The sequence below is a fragment of the Panicum virgatum genome, chromosome 3N, assembly GCF_016808335.1.
Source record: "Panicum virgatum strain AP13 chromosome 3N, P.virgatum_v5, whole genome shotgun sequence".
NCBI classification, from domain to species: domain Eukaryota; kingdom Viridiplantae; phylum Streptophyta; class Magnoliopsida; order Poales; family Poaceae; genus Panicum; species Panicum virgatum.
This window is the reverse complement of record NC_053147.1, coordinates 47,703,080-47,719,809: the sequence shown is the minus strand read 5'-3', so window position 1 is coordinate 47,719,809 and position 16,730 is coordinate 47,703,080. Positions and strand designations below refer to the sequence as shown.

The 16,730-nt window shown below is 44.1% G+C and overlaps 1 protein-coding gene across 1 annotated transcript; it reads right to left on the bottom strand.

The window, feature by feature from the left end:
* Nucleotides 1-2,856: 2,856 nt before the first annotated feature.
* On the bottom strand, nt 2,857-16,384 carry LOC120667845 (dolabradiene synthase KSL4, chloroplastic-like). The gene is made up of 3 exons (XM_039947840.1): nt 16,301-16,384; nt 3,170-3,449; nt 2,857-3,083 (listed from the first exon to the last, which is right to left on the bottom strand). The coding sequence occupies exons 1-3, from the start codon at nt 16,382-16,384 to the stop codon at nt 2,857-2,859; spliced, it is 591 nt and encodes a 196-aa protein (XP_039803774.1).
* Nucleotides 16,385-16,730: the final 346 nt, after the last annotated feature.

The following is a 16,730-nucleotide window of genomic DNA, read 5'->3' as shown; positions in this document are numbered from 1 at the left end:
AGTCTGAAAAGTCCAATCTGAGTTAGGAGTTGTATTTTAATGCGGGATTTGTAAGGGTTTCAACTCCTAATTGGTACAGACCACCCCACCCTATAAATATGAAGGGTTACGGCCGATTGATACACATCCAATCGAACAAATCAACTTTTACCTCTCTACAAACCCTAATTCTCTTCCAACCTCTCCATGCTGTTTGTCTTCTGATCTCCACAACCAGGGATGGCGTCCTAAGGCTTGCTGGTCAATCTAAGGCACGTCCGGTGATGTTCACACCCTGACGGGGTCCCTCTTGGGCGAGAGCTTCGACGGCCTTTGCTAGTTTGCTTGTAAACTAGTCATTCTTCGTCACGTAAGCGTGTTGGTTATCTCTTTGCTGGTTTGCTTGTAAATCTTGCCGTTCTTCACCACGTAAGTGTAACAGTTATCCCTCGAGACGACCGATTTCGGCGAAACCCTAGAAACCGGTCCGACCGGTCTGGTCAACCGGTCTAACCGGTCTGGACGGTCTTGCTGCCCTTCGTTCCGTTTGCGACTCGCACGCTCGAGTGCTCTCGTGTGTTGGCCGAAACTTGCGTCAACACTGGGCACCACCACGGCCACGATGCCGCCCACACCAGCCACCATGTCGTCTCACGGTTGCACGTTAGTGCCCTCAAATTTATGGGCCCAAAGGATACAAAGTACGACCCAAACTCTATCCCTAACCTACCAAACTTACAACTCAACTCTAGTTGTAACCGAACTGTACACATATTAAACACATATCTAACATTTCTCGGGCACACAGCAAAACATCTTGTTACCGAGTGTGCTAAAGAATACACACGGAAAAGAAAAGGCACACGGCATGGGATGTATTTGCCATGTGCTGCATGTTATGCATACGGCAAGAATGTGTTTGCCGTGTGCTGCATGTTATGCACACGGCAAGGATGTGTTTGTCGTGTTCTGCACATGGCAAATGGAGGCACACGGCAAATATGACATTGCCGAGTGCTTTGGTGGGCACTTGGTAAATAAAATGTTTGCCGCGTGTATTATATTTTTGCCATTTGCTTCATGTTATGCATAGGGCTAAATATTTTTTTGCTTCTACCCTCCTAATTTTTTCTACTATTCACATAATGTATATGGTATTTCATATTAAGTTTTGGTATTTTTCTTGACTTTTAGCTATATTTATTTCTTTTATTTCATTGAACGTATTTATTCCGGATCAGTCAAATTAGAACTGCAAGTGTTTTAAATAATGAAATATAGTGAATCAAACAATGATATTTATGTTAATAAGTCCAATTTGAATCCGTATCCATGAAATGAAAGAAATTCCAAACATCTCGTTCACGAACCATGATCACGGACGTGTGGCCGAATCATTTTATAATTTTGTAAAAAGCAAATGAAGTCTGAAAATCATAAGATTTGTTATGATATCATGATTTCATCCGCGGAGCTAAGGTAAAAAAATGAGAAGATTTTGCACAAGTTATCATATACGCTCCTTACAAATCGAAACATCTCCAAAGAAGATCCATAGTTGAGAAGAAATCGTTTAGATTTCAAGACAAAGTGACGGTCAAATTGGCATTTTTGTGCAAAACTTTTTGTATATGCAAGACAACTTAGATTGTTTAATGACAAATGTTGGTTATTTTTCGGAGCCAGTTGGTAATTTTATTTTTTTGTAATTAAACAATATTTTTTGATATACATTGAATCTTTACGGGATCAAGTTGTCAGCGAATGGTTCGCTATACACGGGCAGACCGTCCACCCTTCAAGATGTTCCGAACACCTGCATACAGTATGCAGATGTTCGGATGTCTGAAGATCCGAACATCAAGGGCGGACGGTCCGCCCCCAGAAACCACGACTAGAACCGCAAGCGGATGGACTGTCTGCTCAACTAGGGTGAACCGTCAGCTCTTCAAGATGTTCGGACATCTGAACATCTTGAAGAGCAGACGGTTTGCTCGAGTCATTCTAGACACAGAAAAAGGAGAAGGGAACAAAAAAATAAAAAAAGGTTTTTCGTGTGCTCTTGATCTGGCACACGACAAAGTGAAATACAAATTTGTAAACGACCTCGGATGGAGAAACAGCCAAAACGAAAGTTGTAGATCTCGAAAAGTTACAAAACTTTATAGTTGACAACTTTTTAATTTAAATTCGTTTAGAGTCTCAAATAACTAATTTACACTCGGTTTAGTATGATATGTGCGAAAGAAAACGAAATATAGATACAAGTGAGAGTGTGCTGCAGTGGTAGAGGAGGGGCTGCGTAGCGCGCGGAAAATACTGCGACTTGCGACTTTGATGGAGATGGGCGGGCCGATGGTTCCCTTCCCTAAATAATTTCTTTTTTGCCATTTGTTTCAGGTTTTTTGGATTGAAATTTTGGTGAGTGTTATTTTTTTACCGTGGGCCAAAACAGCTACAGCAAAGGCTTTATTGTGTGCTCGAGAACGAGAAAAAGCACACGACAAAATCGGCTTTGCGGGCTTATGTTTGCCGTGTAGCCTTTGTCGTGTGCAACGCACGGCAAACACTTTGCCCTGTACTTTTGGGGCTTCGCCGTGTGTTAGAGCCACACGGCAAACTGCCTGAATACCGTACTGAGCTCAGCTGGTTTCAAGTTTCAACATATATCACAACACAACTAGCAAGTAACTTCTACCTGTATATATGGTGTCAAGTATGCTGTCTATTTCACCGGAAAAGCCCGGAGAGATCCCCATCTTCTCCAACGTGTCCACCATGCGAAGCTGGGAGTACGCGTTCCGCGAATGCACAGTGGGCACTGCAAATTAAATGGCCATTAGCACATGTTAGAAACTAACCTCAGTCTCTGTGTCCTTAATTCTGCCATCTTTTCTTGGCTGGCAGGACACGTTCTGCACTGCACCTGAGCTGCCGAATTTGCTGATGAGGGAATCCAGGTAGTCGAGTGCTCTCCCGTGGGATCTCCAGCCCCATGCCCATGGCGTGAGTGAGCATGCCGGGGAAGATGACGTTGAACCCTGCCGGCGTGTCGCTCCTGTCGTCCGTCACCAAGGACGCGTTGTGCCCGATGAAGCGGAGCCCTGCGTGCCAAGGCATCGGGGCATGACATGAGGACGACGCGATTAAAGCACCGACGATGGCCGGCAGCAGGAATGGACGAACTAACCTTTGCCGACGTGCTCGTCGCCGACGCCCCACGTCCGGAGCGCGAGGACGCACGCCATCGTCGACGAGAGCGCGTCCTTGCCCAGTAACCACGGGCCGTCGCCGGAGCCATCAGCCTGCGGCCCCCACGAGCCGTCGCCGCTCTGGTTCCGCAGGATCCAGTCCACGCACTTCGGGAAGCGCGAAGACTGAGGGGACCCCGGCGCCGGAACAATGGCGACCCATGCCGTGTCGTACGACGATGGCTGCGGGGGCGGCCCGGCGTTGAGAAGCTGCTCCCACTACTACAGAATAGGCCTTCGTTCCAGACCATTTGTCCCGGCAGCCTTTGGGCCCGGGACAATAGGTGGCTTTTGTCCCGGGTCCAACGGCTAGCCGGGTCAGCGGGGAGCCAAGGCCTTTGGTCCCGGTTGGAGACACCAACCGGGACAAAATGGGGCCCTTTTGTCCCGGTTGGTGGATCCAATCGGGACAAAAGGCCCGCGTACCCTTTTGTCCCGGTTGGAACCACCAACCGGGACAAAAGGCCCCCATTTTGTCCCGGTTGGTGTCTCCAACCGGGACAAAAGGCCTTGGTCCCCCTTATCCCCTTCCCTCTCCCCCCGCCCGAGCCATTCAGCTCACTTATTTCTTGCTGTTCTCGGCTCGGGAGGGAGGAGTTCTTGCTCATTTCTTCACCACATTTGTGAAGATGTTTGATTCTCCGTCCATCCATCGGCGCTAAACGTTTGGGGCTTGTTTTTCTCTTCTTCCTTGACTTGTATAGCTCATTTCATGCTTTAGAAATAGAGAAAATGTGTAGCTAGCTCATTTCTTGGACATTTAGCTAGATTGCATATGTATGTGTGATTTTCTTTTAGATTTAGATGAGTATGTGGATAGTAGAAATTTTTAGAATGAGTGTAGACACTTCATGTGATGTACTTGTATACATGACCATATTGTGGATAGTTGATTTTTGTATTCAAGAATGAATTAATGAAATGAGTATATTAATTTTTTTTGTAATATGAATGGATTATTCTGATACTCTAGTGATGTATTTATTCAGGCTCACATTGAAACCATCTAGAAGCTAAAAAAATATTTATTTCGAAACAAGTATACGTCGTTAATCTCCATCCAACAGTGATGGCACTACCTTTCGGGAATACACGATGCGCTATAAGCACGTCGCGAATTGGTTGGTCGCATCACCAGCACTTCCGATTGATAAGAAGACAACATTTGACGCAGTCAGCATGGCCGTTGTTGTACTGAGAGCATATCAACGAGCATGCTGCCTGTGCCAAGTGCTGTGCCTATTAATCGTAAATGTTGGTGCTGCGACTGGCCGATTGGTGACATCCTTGTACCGCACCGTATCCCCCCGAAAGGCAGTGTTATCACCGCAGGGTTGAGGTTACTGACATATACATTTTCAGAAATAAAGGTTTATTTTTCTTCTAGAGGGTTTCTGGATATTGAAAAGAGTGTACTCCTGGAACTGAAGGGTGTCAAAGTAATTAGAAGTTATAGAGAATTATTTCAATTAATTAGAGATTTCTTGAGGATTAATGATACATTTTGTCTTTTTTATATGATTTCATTGTTATTTGCAAGAGTTATTAATCTGATCATTGTAATTGTAATAGTAAATAATTTTTGCATTGTAATGGTAAGAATTTATAATTTTGTGGAAAATAAATATATTTTTCAGTAAAATATGGCTTCAGCAGCTGGAGAGAGTGGCACCGATGGGGGTGATCGTTGTCCTTCTGGAGAGAAGGGCACAACTCGAGCAGGTCGTCGGTCCAAAAAACCTAGTGCTTTTCATAGGGCAGCGCTCCGTTATTTGGAAAAAGAATATAGAGAATGCATGGCAAGGGGCGAGGAACCTCCGTTTGATCTTGAGGATTTATTGCGGCGTTACGGTTCGTCACCACCAAACTCGGAGGTTTCAGCTCCGCCATCTTCTTCTGCACCAGCAAGAAATCCGTTAGAGCATTCTGCGTTCCAACGCAAGGACGGTTGAAAACCTATGTGTTGTTGACCGAATTTTTAAATTTCATGTATAATACTCCTTTGTTAAGTTCTGTAATGGATTAAGTACTCCTTTTAATTAATCAAGATGTATGATGGATATTGCATATCTTTTAATTATTCATGTTATGTTACATTTAATTTAATTTAGGTTTGATATATTTTATTTATTCGATACGTGTAAAGAATTCAAATCGATTTATTTAAAATGCAGATGGACCGGTAATGGATGTACAATGATGACCGATGTTCGAAAGAATTCATTGATGGCTTGCATTATTTTTTGTCTGTGGCTGAGGCAAACAAGCAGAATGATTTTATGTGCTGCACGTGTGTTCATTGCAACAATAACAAGAATTACTCATCTTCAAGAATCCTACACAACCACATTTTCGCAAATGGTTTCATGGAGAAGTATGTTTGTTGGACGAAGCACGGAGAACAGGGGGTTACCATGGAAGACAATGAAGAAGAAGATTTTGACGACCACTTTCCCGGGAATGCTGGAATCGGTGCATTCGATGATGATATTCCCATGGAAGAGCCCGAAGTAGATGTAGCAGAAAATGATCCCAGCGACGATCTGGGGCAGGCATTGCACAATGTGCAGGCAGACTGTGAGAGTGAAACGGAGAGGTTGAAGTTCCAGAAGTTGTTAGAGGACCACCATAAGTTGTTGTACCCAGATTGTCAAAATGGATTTAAGAAACTTGGCACCACCTTGGAGTTGCTGCAATGGAAGGCGACAAATGATGTATCCGACAAGGGATTTGGTGAATTACTCAAACTTGTTAAAAAATACTTCCTAAGGACAATGAATTGTCTGCCACAACGTATGAAGCCAAACAATTTGTTTGCCCTTTAGGACTGGAAGTGCAAAAGATACATGCATGCCCCAACGACTGCATCCTCTACCGAGGCGAGTACGAGAATTTGGATGCATATCCCGTATGCAGTGCATTGCGTTACATGATTAGAAAAGATGATCCTGGAGATGTCGAGGGGGAGCCTCCCCAGAAGAGAGTTCCTGCGAAGGTCATATGGTATTCGCCTATAATACCACGTTTGAAGCGTCTGTTTAGAAATAAAGATAATGCTAAGTTGATACAATGGCACAAAGAGGAACGCAAGAAAGACTCGATGTTGAGACACCCCGCTGATGGGTCGCAGTGGAGAAAAATAGATAGAACGTACCCTGAATTTGATTTGGATGCGAGAAACATAAGGTTCGGTTTGAGTACGGATGGCATGAATCCTTTTGGTGAGATGAGCAGTGGTCATAGCACTTGGCCTGTGACTCTTTGTCTGTACAATCTTCCACCATGGCTCTGCATGAAACGAAAGTTCATCATGATGCCAGTGCTTATCCCGGGTCCAAAGCAGTCTGGAAATGACATTGATGTGTACCTAAGACCATTGGTCGAAGAACTCTTATTGCTCTGGGGCGATAAAGGTGTACGGATGTGGGATGAATACAAACAGGAAAACTTCAACCTACGAGCATTGCTGTTCGTAATGATCAATGACTGTCCTGCTCTTAGTAACTTGTCAGGACATTTGAACAAGGGATACAAAGCATGCACACACTGTTTAGATGATACCGATAATATATGGTTGACTCACTGTAAGAAGGTTGTATACATGGGTCATCGTCGGTTTCTTCCCATCAGGCATGCAGTACGAAAGAAGGGTAAGCATTTCAAAAGCCAAGTGGACCACCGAACAAAACCGATGCACCGTAGTGGTAAAGACGTCTTCAACATGGTAAAAGATCTAGAAGTTATTTTTGGAAAGGGATCTGGTAGCCAACCTGTTCCGAACGAAAACGGAATGGCGCCCATGTGGAAGAAGAAATTTATATTTTGGGAGCTACCATATTGGGAAGTCTTAGATGTTCGTCATGCAATTGATGTGATGCACCTCACGAAGAATTTTTGCGTCAACCTGATAGCATTCTTGGGAGTGTACGGAAAGACAAAAGATACAGTAGAAGCACGTCAAGAATTGCAACGTATGGAAGAACGAGATGCCTTACATCCACAACAGCGAGATAATGGACGACAATACTTAAGTCCTGCCAGCTATACTCTTAGCTAGGAAGAGAAAGAAACCATGTTTGACTGCTTGAGCAGTATAAAGGTTCCATCTGGATACTCATCCAATATAAAAGGAATCTTAAATTTGGCAGAGAAGAAATTTACAAATCTCAAGTCCCATGACTGCCATGTGCTTATGACCGAACTTCTTCCGGTTGTGCTGCGGGGGATTCTGCCTGATAACGTCCGGTTAACCATCGTGAAGATATGTGCCTTCCTCAACGCAGTTTCTCAGAAGATAATTGACCCGGAGATTTTGATAAAGCTGCAAAACGATGTGGTGCAATGTCTTGTTGGCTTTGAGCTGATATTTCCACCATCTTTCTTCAACATCATGACACATCTTCTAGTGCACCTTATCAAAGAGATTGATATCCTCGGACCAGTATTTCTACACAACATGTTCCCATTCGAAAGGTTCATGGGGGTACTCAAGAAATGTGTTCGTAATAGAGCTCGTCCAGAAGGAAGCATCGCCAGTGCCTACGGAACTGAGGAGGTCATTGACTTTTGTGTTGACTTTATTGATGACCTTAAACCGATTGGAGTCCCTGAATCGCGATATGAGGGGAGACTAACTGGAAAGGGTACATTAGGAAAGAAATCTTATGTCTGCACAGATGATTTCTCATTCAAGAAAGCGCATTATACGGTTCTTCAACAATCATCCTTGGTTGACCCATATATCGAGGAACACAAGAAAATTCTGCTCTCCAATTTCCCGGAAAAGTCTGAGGCATGGATTACACGTGAGCACATGAACACTTTCTGCAGCTGGTTGCGGAAGCATCTAATGCATAACATGGATATAAGTGAACAACTGTTCTTATTGGCTAGGGGACCATCTTGGAATATCTTAACATACCAAGGGTACGAGATAAATGGAAACACATTTTATACGATAGCCAAAGATAAAAAGAGTACCAACCAAAACAGCGGTGTTCGTATGGATGCCACGGACAATAATGGAAAAAAAGACACATATTACAGCTACATTGAAGAGATATGGGAGCTGGATTACGGTCCCAATTTCAAGGTGCCTCTATTTCGTTGCCAATGGGTTAAGCTTTCTGGAGGAGGGGTAACAAAAAGATGAGTATGGGATGACAATAGTTGATCTCAACAATCTTGGGTATAGAGACGAGCCATTTGTCCTAGCCCAGGATGTCGCTCAGGTTTTCTACATTAAGGACATGTCCAGCAAGCCAAAGAAGGGGATAAACAAGCAAAATGATGAGCCTAAGCGACACATAGTTCTATCAGGAAAGAGAAACATCGTTGGAGTGGAGGACAAGACAGACTTTTCAGAAGAATATAATAATTTTGTTGCCATTCCACCTTTCGAAGTAAATGCTGATCCATGCATCATGCTAGCCAATGATGATGCTCCATACTTGCGCCGTGATCATAATCAAGGGACATTTGTGAAGAGAAAGTCTGTTACCGCTAATCCTTAATGTACTTGAATCATTTTATATTATTGTATAAAAACATAATCGCAATTCGAATACTTTTATTATATATGTACTGTACAATTATACTTTATGTGTTATATATATTATTTTATATATTTTTCACTTAATTACTAGACTAAATTATAATTTTCATTCAATAATGGATTACTCAACTAATTTTATTTATTTCATGAAATTACATTCACATTAACACACTATACTCTCTCACTAACACACACAATCTCACTAACACACACTATCTCTCAAACTCACACACTACTCATTAATATCATGAAATTGCTTAATTTTATCTAAAATTCACTTTTTAAACGTTAATATCGTGATAGAATCCACTTTCTGTCGAAAAGCAACAGTTTGAAAAAAAAAATTCACCTAATATATTTTTGCATGGTCAAAATAACAAATATGATTTCAAAAAAGTTAGATATTTCATTGACCCAATCACTTGAATGAAAATTAATTATTTTTGTTGCGTTTATCAAGTTTATATAGAGATAAGAAATTTTGTTCCATAATTTTTGGAATCATAATTTTATTAACTGAATTAACAAATGAAAGCCAATTTCAAAAGAGAAGTAAAAAGAAACAAAAACAAACACAACATTAGGCGGGAACGAGGGAAAACGGGCCCCTTTTGTCCCGGGTGGTAGATCCACCCGGGACTAAAGGTGGGCCGCGGGCTGGGAATTTTCCCGGCCCGCCCAAAAACACATTTTGTCCCGGGTGAAGCCACCACCCGGGACAAAAGCCCCCCCCCCCATATATTTCCTTCCTCCCTCCTTCGCCCTTCCCCCAAACACTTGTTTCTTTTGGTGCCGCCACCGTCCCCTGCTCCCCCCACCGCGCGAGCCCAACGTCCCCGAGCACCGCCGCCGTCGACGGCACCGCCCAGAGCCCCGCCGCGCGAGCCCAACGTCACCGAGCGCCGTCGTCCCTGCGAGCGCCGCCGCCGTTGACGTCCGCCATCTCGGCCCCGGCCCCGTGCCACCTCGGCTTCATCGCCCCGGCCTCCACTCCGCATGCATGCCCTCGTCTTCGCCGCCCCCGGCGGCCTCCACTGCACGCCACCGCGCCGCCAGCTCCCCGCCTCATCGTCCAGGGCCGTGCCGCGCCCCTAGGTTTCCCCGCCGCCCTGTGTGAGTAGTGTGGCCCGCCGCATTTTCTTTTTTCTTTTCAAATTTTATGTTTATGTAGAATTCAATTATTAGAATTCAATTATCATGTATAAGTAGTGTTAATTTAATTTATTATATATTAAGTAGAATTCAATTATTAGAATTAGGTGCAAATTTTGTGCAAATGTTATTAGAATTCAATTTTGGATATATTATTAGAATTCAATTATAGATATATTAGTAGAATTCAATTATGGAAATATTATTAGAATTCAATTTTGGAAATATTATTAGAATTTAATTAAGGAAATATTATTAGAATTCAATTTTCGATATATTATTAGAATTCAATTTTGGATATATTATTAGCAACAAATTATGGATATATTATTAGAGAGAATTTCGAGAGAAATAGAGAAGGAAATATAGAATTAGAGAGAATTTCTATTATGATGTATTCATTATTTAATTATGTCATTCAAACACTTTAATTCATCATGTATTTATTATTTTTTATGTCATTCAAAGAGTTCAATTTATCATGTATTTATTCTTTAATTATGTCTCGAGCTCGCAAACTCGCGCTAACACACAAACCTTTCCGATAGTTTCCGATAGTTTCCGATCGTTACCGATCCCGACCGAATCGTTTCCGATCCCGACCGAATCGTTTCCGATCGTTACCGATACCGACCGAATCATTTCCGATCGTTACCGATACCGATCGAATCGTTTCCGATAGTTTCCGATCGTTACCGATCTAAATATGTGGATTATTTAGATAATTTTTTAAGGGTTTTATTTTATTCATATTTTAGTTACGATGGACCCGCGACACACAGACGTGGAAGGCGAACAGTTCCTGTTGAATATGATTGGCGAAGGTCAAGGAGATGTCGCTGAACAAACTGATGATGGCAGCAATACCGACATATATTTGAATATGTCCGGTGATGGAATTGAGGCACCATCTATTCAGGATGACGCTGCTGCTGAACAAAGTGCTAATGTACATATCACAACTATACTTATTTGTAGTGACAATCATATTTTCATCTGAATCTATATGAATACTATGAATGTTTTTTTATAGCCGTCTGGATCATCGTCGCAGCAGAAAAAGACGAAGCGAGGCCCAACAAAAAAACTGGAAGGGCGGTTCATTATAACGGAAGTTGGTCCAGATGGCGAACCGATCGCTCCAGAAGCTGCCGCCAAAAAATTCATAAGACAATCCAGATGTATTGTCAGGGACCACATCCCGATCAGCTTCAGGCTCTAGAAAGCTTCCAATCCAAGCGAGGAACGGGATGCGGTACCCGAAAGAGAAAAAGAATGGTGCTGGCGGGAGCTTAAGAAAAACTTCACGGTTCCAGCTGAATCCGAAGAGATATGCAAGCGCTGGACCCTGAGTAAGATGGCCAAACAGCTGCGATCATTCAAGAAAATTTTGACGAAGAAATATATCAAGACCGGGAGAACACCCGTATTTACCGGCGAGCTCGAAAAGCTCAGGGGTCACTGGGATGCATTTGTGGAATACAAGTCTTCAGAGCTTGGGCTTCAGAAGGTGCAGAAGGCCAAAGACAACGCCTCGAAGAAAGTGTACCATCACACTCTAGGCCAAGGAGGCTACAAGCTTGCAGTACCCAAATAGGAGAAGATGGAGTAGGATCTGCTTGACAGAGGCATCCAACTTGCGACCATGAACTGGCCTGAAAGGTCAAGGACCTGGTTTTATGGTCACGGGGGAAGCTTGGACCCATTGACTGGTGACTGCATCTATGGGCCAAACATCCAGCGAGCAGCCCAGAGACTACAGGAGGCCATATAAGCAGCGGCCGAGGGAACATTCCAGCCGGATAGAGAGAAGGACGAGCTGACTTATGCCCTTGGGAATCCAGAGCATCTGGGCCGCACAAGAGGCAAAGGCGTGGTTCCGTGGAAGTATGGGTTCAGGGATTACATTGATTCATATAGAAGCCGGCAAAGAAGAAACAATGATGTGCGGGAGCACTTGCGAAGGCTAGAGGAACGGCTCATGACACACGATCAAAGACTGGAGGAAGAGGTTCAACGCCAAGTGGCCGTAGCAATGAGCCAGCAACAGCAAGCGCAAACGGTGCCTCCAGAGCCTAGTGTCGCAGCCGATCACCTGTCTTAACGGAAAAGCAGCTGCGCTTCCACAGACGTCGCCGTCGCCGAGTCAACGGGGATCCAGGCCGCAGTTGAAGCGTCGGCCCCGCAGCGATTTCCAGTGGATGAGATCACCCACCGGACACCTTGTGACCTGCAGACTGCCGTTAAGAACTTAATGTTCACTGTTGCGTACGGTACCGCCATGCCAACCGAACCAGGCGACGTGTACCACGGGCAGCAAATTCCGCCTAGATACACAAGAGTTGGCGTAGAGCAGGTGTTCCAGGGTTGGGAGACGCTCGAGCTTGATATTCCTGGAGGCGATGGGGAGAGGACACTAGCAGAAGCCATTCATGGCTACATCCTATGGGATAAGTGCTACATTGGCCTAAATTCGGATGATCAAACACCAAGACCGGCATCTCAGCATGCCTCTCCAAGACCGGCATCTCCGCAAAACTCCCCAAGGGCAGCACTGTCTCGGCAAGGTTCACTGGCACATTCTCCATCACCATCATCTCATGCGCCGATGAACACTCAAGCGTCACCGTCGCCTCCATGGTCACCCCCTCCGCCGCCGGCAAAGAAGCAAAAACGGCTGCCGGCAAAGAAGGTAGCTGCACCGGCTAAGGAGCCTCCAAAGAAGAAGGAAAAGGAGAAGAAAACCAAGGAGGCTCCTATTAAACCCTGGGACATGAGCCTTGAAGAATGCGATCGGATAATTCAAGAAAGAGTTAAAGAGCACTTCAAGCCGAAGCCGAAGCTGGAGCCCGAGAAAGTGATAAATTCGATAGATTTGAAATTTTTTAAGGGAATGTGCGAAGCAAATAAGAGAAAATTCATTCCGAGAGACCCCCTTCATACTACGAACGCACAATTATCAAAACTACTGAGAAAAAGAAGAGACAATCAAAGTCGTCGTCGTCCGACGTTCCACAGCTCGGAGCCCAAAAGAAACAATCAATAGAGCCTCTCGTAGTGGGACAGACGACGCAAGAACAAGACTTTGTTACATTTTTGAAAGAATCAAACCTGACGGCCGCTCAGATTGCAGGGTGAGAAGATATTCCAAAGGCCGATGTGGTCGTCAAATGGATGTTTGAGATCGGCAAAACTCTTGTACCCCCGAAGTAGTGTCTGTGCTTCCAACGCAAATGTATAAGCTGCACCAGCACTACATGCGTGCGATGGCCGATTGCATCTTCATGCAGGGCGCAAAGATTAAAGATGACGATTTCTTACGGGGGGAGGCCATTATATGGATAAACTGGGAAGAAATTTACCAACTATTCCATCAGGAGGCCCTCGACATCTCTATGGTCAGCTTTTGGGTTCTGTAAGTATTTTACTCTCCTTACGTATTGTTTTGCATGATCTCAACATACTGATCTCTTGATTTATTCGGTATCATGTAGAATGGAGATACATACTTGCAGAAGAAAGGGATACTCTCACCTCGGCTTCATCGACCCAATTACTTGTAATTGGAGGCTTCTACGTGACAATTCCGATGAGATATTCCAAAACTTGTTCAAGTACATAAGCGTTCATCACAACAAGCAAATGATATTGTTTTCTTACAACTTTGCGTGAGTGATTCCTTCCGTCTAACTCTTTCTATTCTGTAATTGAATTGTTTAAACCTTAACTACCAAGAACTGCCTCCGTATAATCTTGCAGTGAACACTTTGTCCTAATTTTCATAATTCCCGAGAAGAGCCTACTCGTGGTTATGGACTCATTGAGGAGACCTCCAGAACAATACGAAAATCTTCTTAACATGATGAAAAAGTAATTCTACCACTACTCCGTCGATGACCTATAATTTAAATCACTTTGTTGCTTGACTATAATTGTTCTAATCATGCACAGGGTTTGGAAAGAATTTGCTAAAAATCATCCAGGCAAATTTGACAAGGAATTGAAGATCAAGACAGATTTTGCGGTACACACTTGGATGATTCGTTGCACGATTCATTAGTTTTATTATATATTCATGTAAATACCTGATAATTTCTTCTCTCTTAAAGTGTATGAGGCAGAAAACCAGGCACTGTATTGTGCGCATACTATGTATGCGAGAACATCCATGGTCTGGTAGGTCCTCCAAAGGGCTGGACAGATTGGGAGGAGGAAGTAAGTAAAAAACTTGTTAATATTTGAACTCATATTTTAATTAGTCGAAATTAATTATCCCCTTTTTCCATAGGTCGGGGAGATGCGCGATAAACTCATACCGGAGGAAAAGATTATGGCGATTCAAGAACAATTCTCCGGATTTATTGTTGAGCAAGTCCTCGATCTAAAAGGCGAATTCTACTATGATGTAATATCTAATATTGACAATCACAACAAATATGACAATATACATGTATATATGTAATTAAGAACAAATATATCTATGTAAATATATATGTGTGTCTATGTATTAAATTTCTATTTATGAGTATGTATGTATGTATGTATAAAATTTCCAAAAGGCGAATTCTACTATGTAATTAAGAACGAATATACCTATGCAAATATGATGGAGTATGTATGTATTATATATATAAGCACTCTAATAATATATATGTGTATATATATTTATATAATATTGGTCCTAGTAATTTTCATATGTAAAGGAATTCACATGTATAGATATGTGTATACATACATATATATATATATATATATATATATATATATATATATATATATATATATATATATATGAGTGAATTAATTTATATATGAAAACTATCTAGGACAAATATTATATAAGTAACTATATATATATGTATATATTAGTGAAGATCATACACACTGAATTCTAATACATAAGTTTAATTGAAATGCAAAAGTATAATTGAAATAGAAAAAGAATTGAGAAAAGAAAAACATGAAAAAAAGAGACCTTTTGTCCCGGTTGGTAACACCAACCGGGACAAAAGAGTGCGCCAGCCACGTGGGCGCTGGCTGCACCTTTTGTCCCGGTTGGTGTTACCAACCGGGACAAAAGGTCATTTTTTTGTCCCGGTTGCCAGACCCGGGACAAAAGAACACCTCTTTTATCCCGGACTGGCGTTCCTGGTTGGGAAACCGGGACAACAGCGGTTTCCCAACCGGGACAAATCAACGTTTTTGTAGTAGTGTCCCTGATCCTCTCCTCCACCGGCTTCTCCCTTCTCCTAATGCTGCTGCCGCCACGCGCAGCATGTACGGCACGTCGCGTTCGTGTTGGCAGGAACAGCAGACCTGTGGATTGTGCCGAAGAAGGATGGAGGATTGGTGCCCGAAGAGGAGGGGCTCATGGGGTGATGATGGCCTCAGCGACACCATAGCCACAGCTTTCGCTAGATACGAGTTTACCTACTGCAGCTCCGACGAAACTACTGATCGGCTGAGTCGGTATTATAAACCTAAAACGTCGGTGACTATTCTGCTGGGATTGGATTTGATATTATCCAAAATCCAATTGGACTTTGGCATTCGATATATCTCACTAGATTTGGACATACTCGCTGTCTCCAGATTTGGACTTGATTGCTCGCTCCACCAGAAATATAAGACAACCTAAGCAAATCAAACTCTTTTAGGTTTGACCAAATTTATCAAAATAATAATAATATTTCCAATGTCAAATAAGAATAATAGATCTATTATAATTTTTGTATATTTTACACCCTACGTTCTAGAATAAATGCACTTACAGAGTTTGGGTGCAGATATCAATGCTAGTGTGTGTGTATATATATATAGTAACTCTATTTAATAACCTGGGTATGGAATAAGCTATTCCATACCCGAGCATTCTAGCGCGTCCAATCCGCCGCGCCTGTTTTTTCCCGCCCAGTGTTCCCCTCCCGGTTTTTCCCGGTTTTTTACCCCACCACCCCACGCCACCACCACCACCGAACACGCGCCCAGCCCACTCCCAAAGCCGCCCCACCCAAACCGCATAGCTCGGATCCGCCGCACCTCCCGCCGTCGGCGATGCCGCCCCAACCCCGGCGCCGCTCCTCCCTCGCGATGCCGTACCACCCTCCCTAGCGCTGCTCCTCCCTCGCGACGTCGATCTCCACCCGATGCGCACGCCTACCGCCCAGCTCGGATCCGGCGCACCTCCCTGCCGTCAGCGATGCGGCCCCAACCTCGGCGCCGCTCCGCCCTCCCGACGCCGCACCACCTTCCCCAACGCTGCACCTTCCTCGCGACGTCGATCTCCTCCTGACGCGCCAGGCGCTGTACCACCCTCCCATCGCCGCACCCTCCCCCAGATTCGCCCCCAACCCCGGCGCCGCACAGCCCTCCCGGCGCCGCACCGCCTTCCCGCGCCGCACAACGCGATGTCACTCTCCTCCTCCCGGCGCTCCTGCCGCTGCACCATCCTCCCGACGAGGCTACTGACACCGGTGCCGCATCCTCCTCTCTCCCTTCCGCTGCGATATTTATTTCTCAATTCTGATTCTGATCTATATTGTCCTTGTCTGCCCCATGTGACCTGAATCATGATCTAGTTTTTTTCCTCTCGCTGGATTTGCTGGTTTAATTTATGTCTTGCCCTCCATCGCAGATCCCCCGCGCCCCGACGCAACAGGCCTGCACCACGCCATTGTGCTTGGCCACCACCGATTCCGTCGATGTTCACCATCCGTGAGCCCACATCCATCTTTCCCATTATCTTATCTCTTCACTTGCCCCCTTTAAATACCTCACCAGGTGATTTCTTTTGA

Excerpts from the sequence above, each read along its gene's own strand:
- LOC120667845 (XM_039947840.1), bottom strand. The coding sequence starts at position 16,384 with ATGGTGCAGCGGCAGGAGCGCCGGGAGGAGGAGAGTGACATCGCGTTG. Across the intron at positions 3,450-16,300 it reads GGTGCGGCGCCGGGAGGGCT|TGGGAGCAGCTTCTCAACGC; the intron begins GTGCGGCGCCGG and ends ATTCTGTAGTAG. Across the intron at positions 3,084-3,169 it reads CGACGAGCACGTCGGCAAAG|GGCTCCGCTTCATCGGGCAC; the intron begins GTTAGTTCGTCC and ends CTTGGCACGCAG.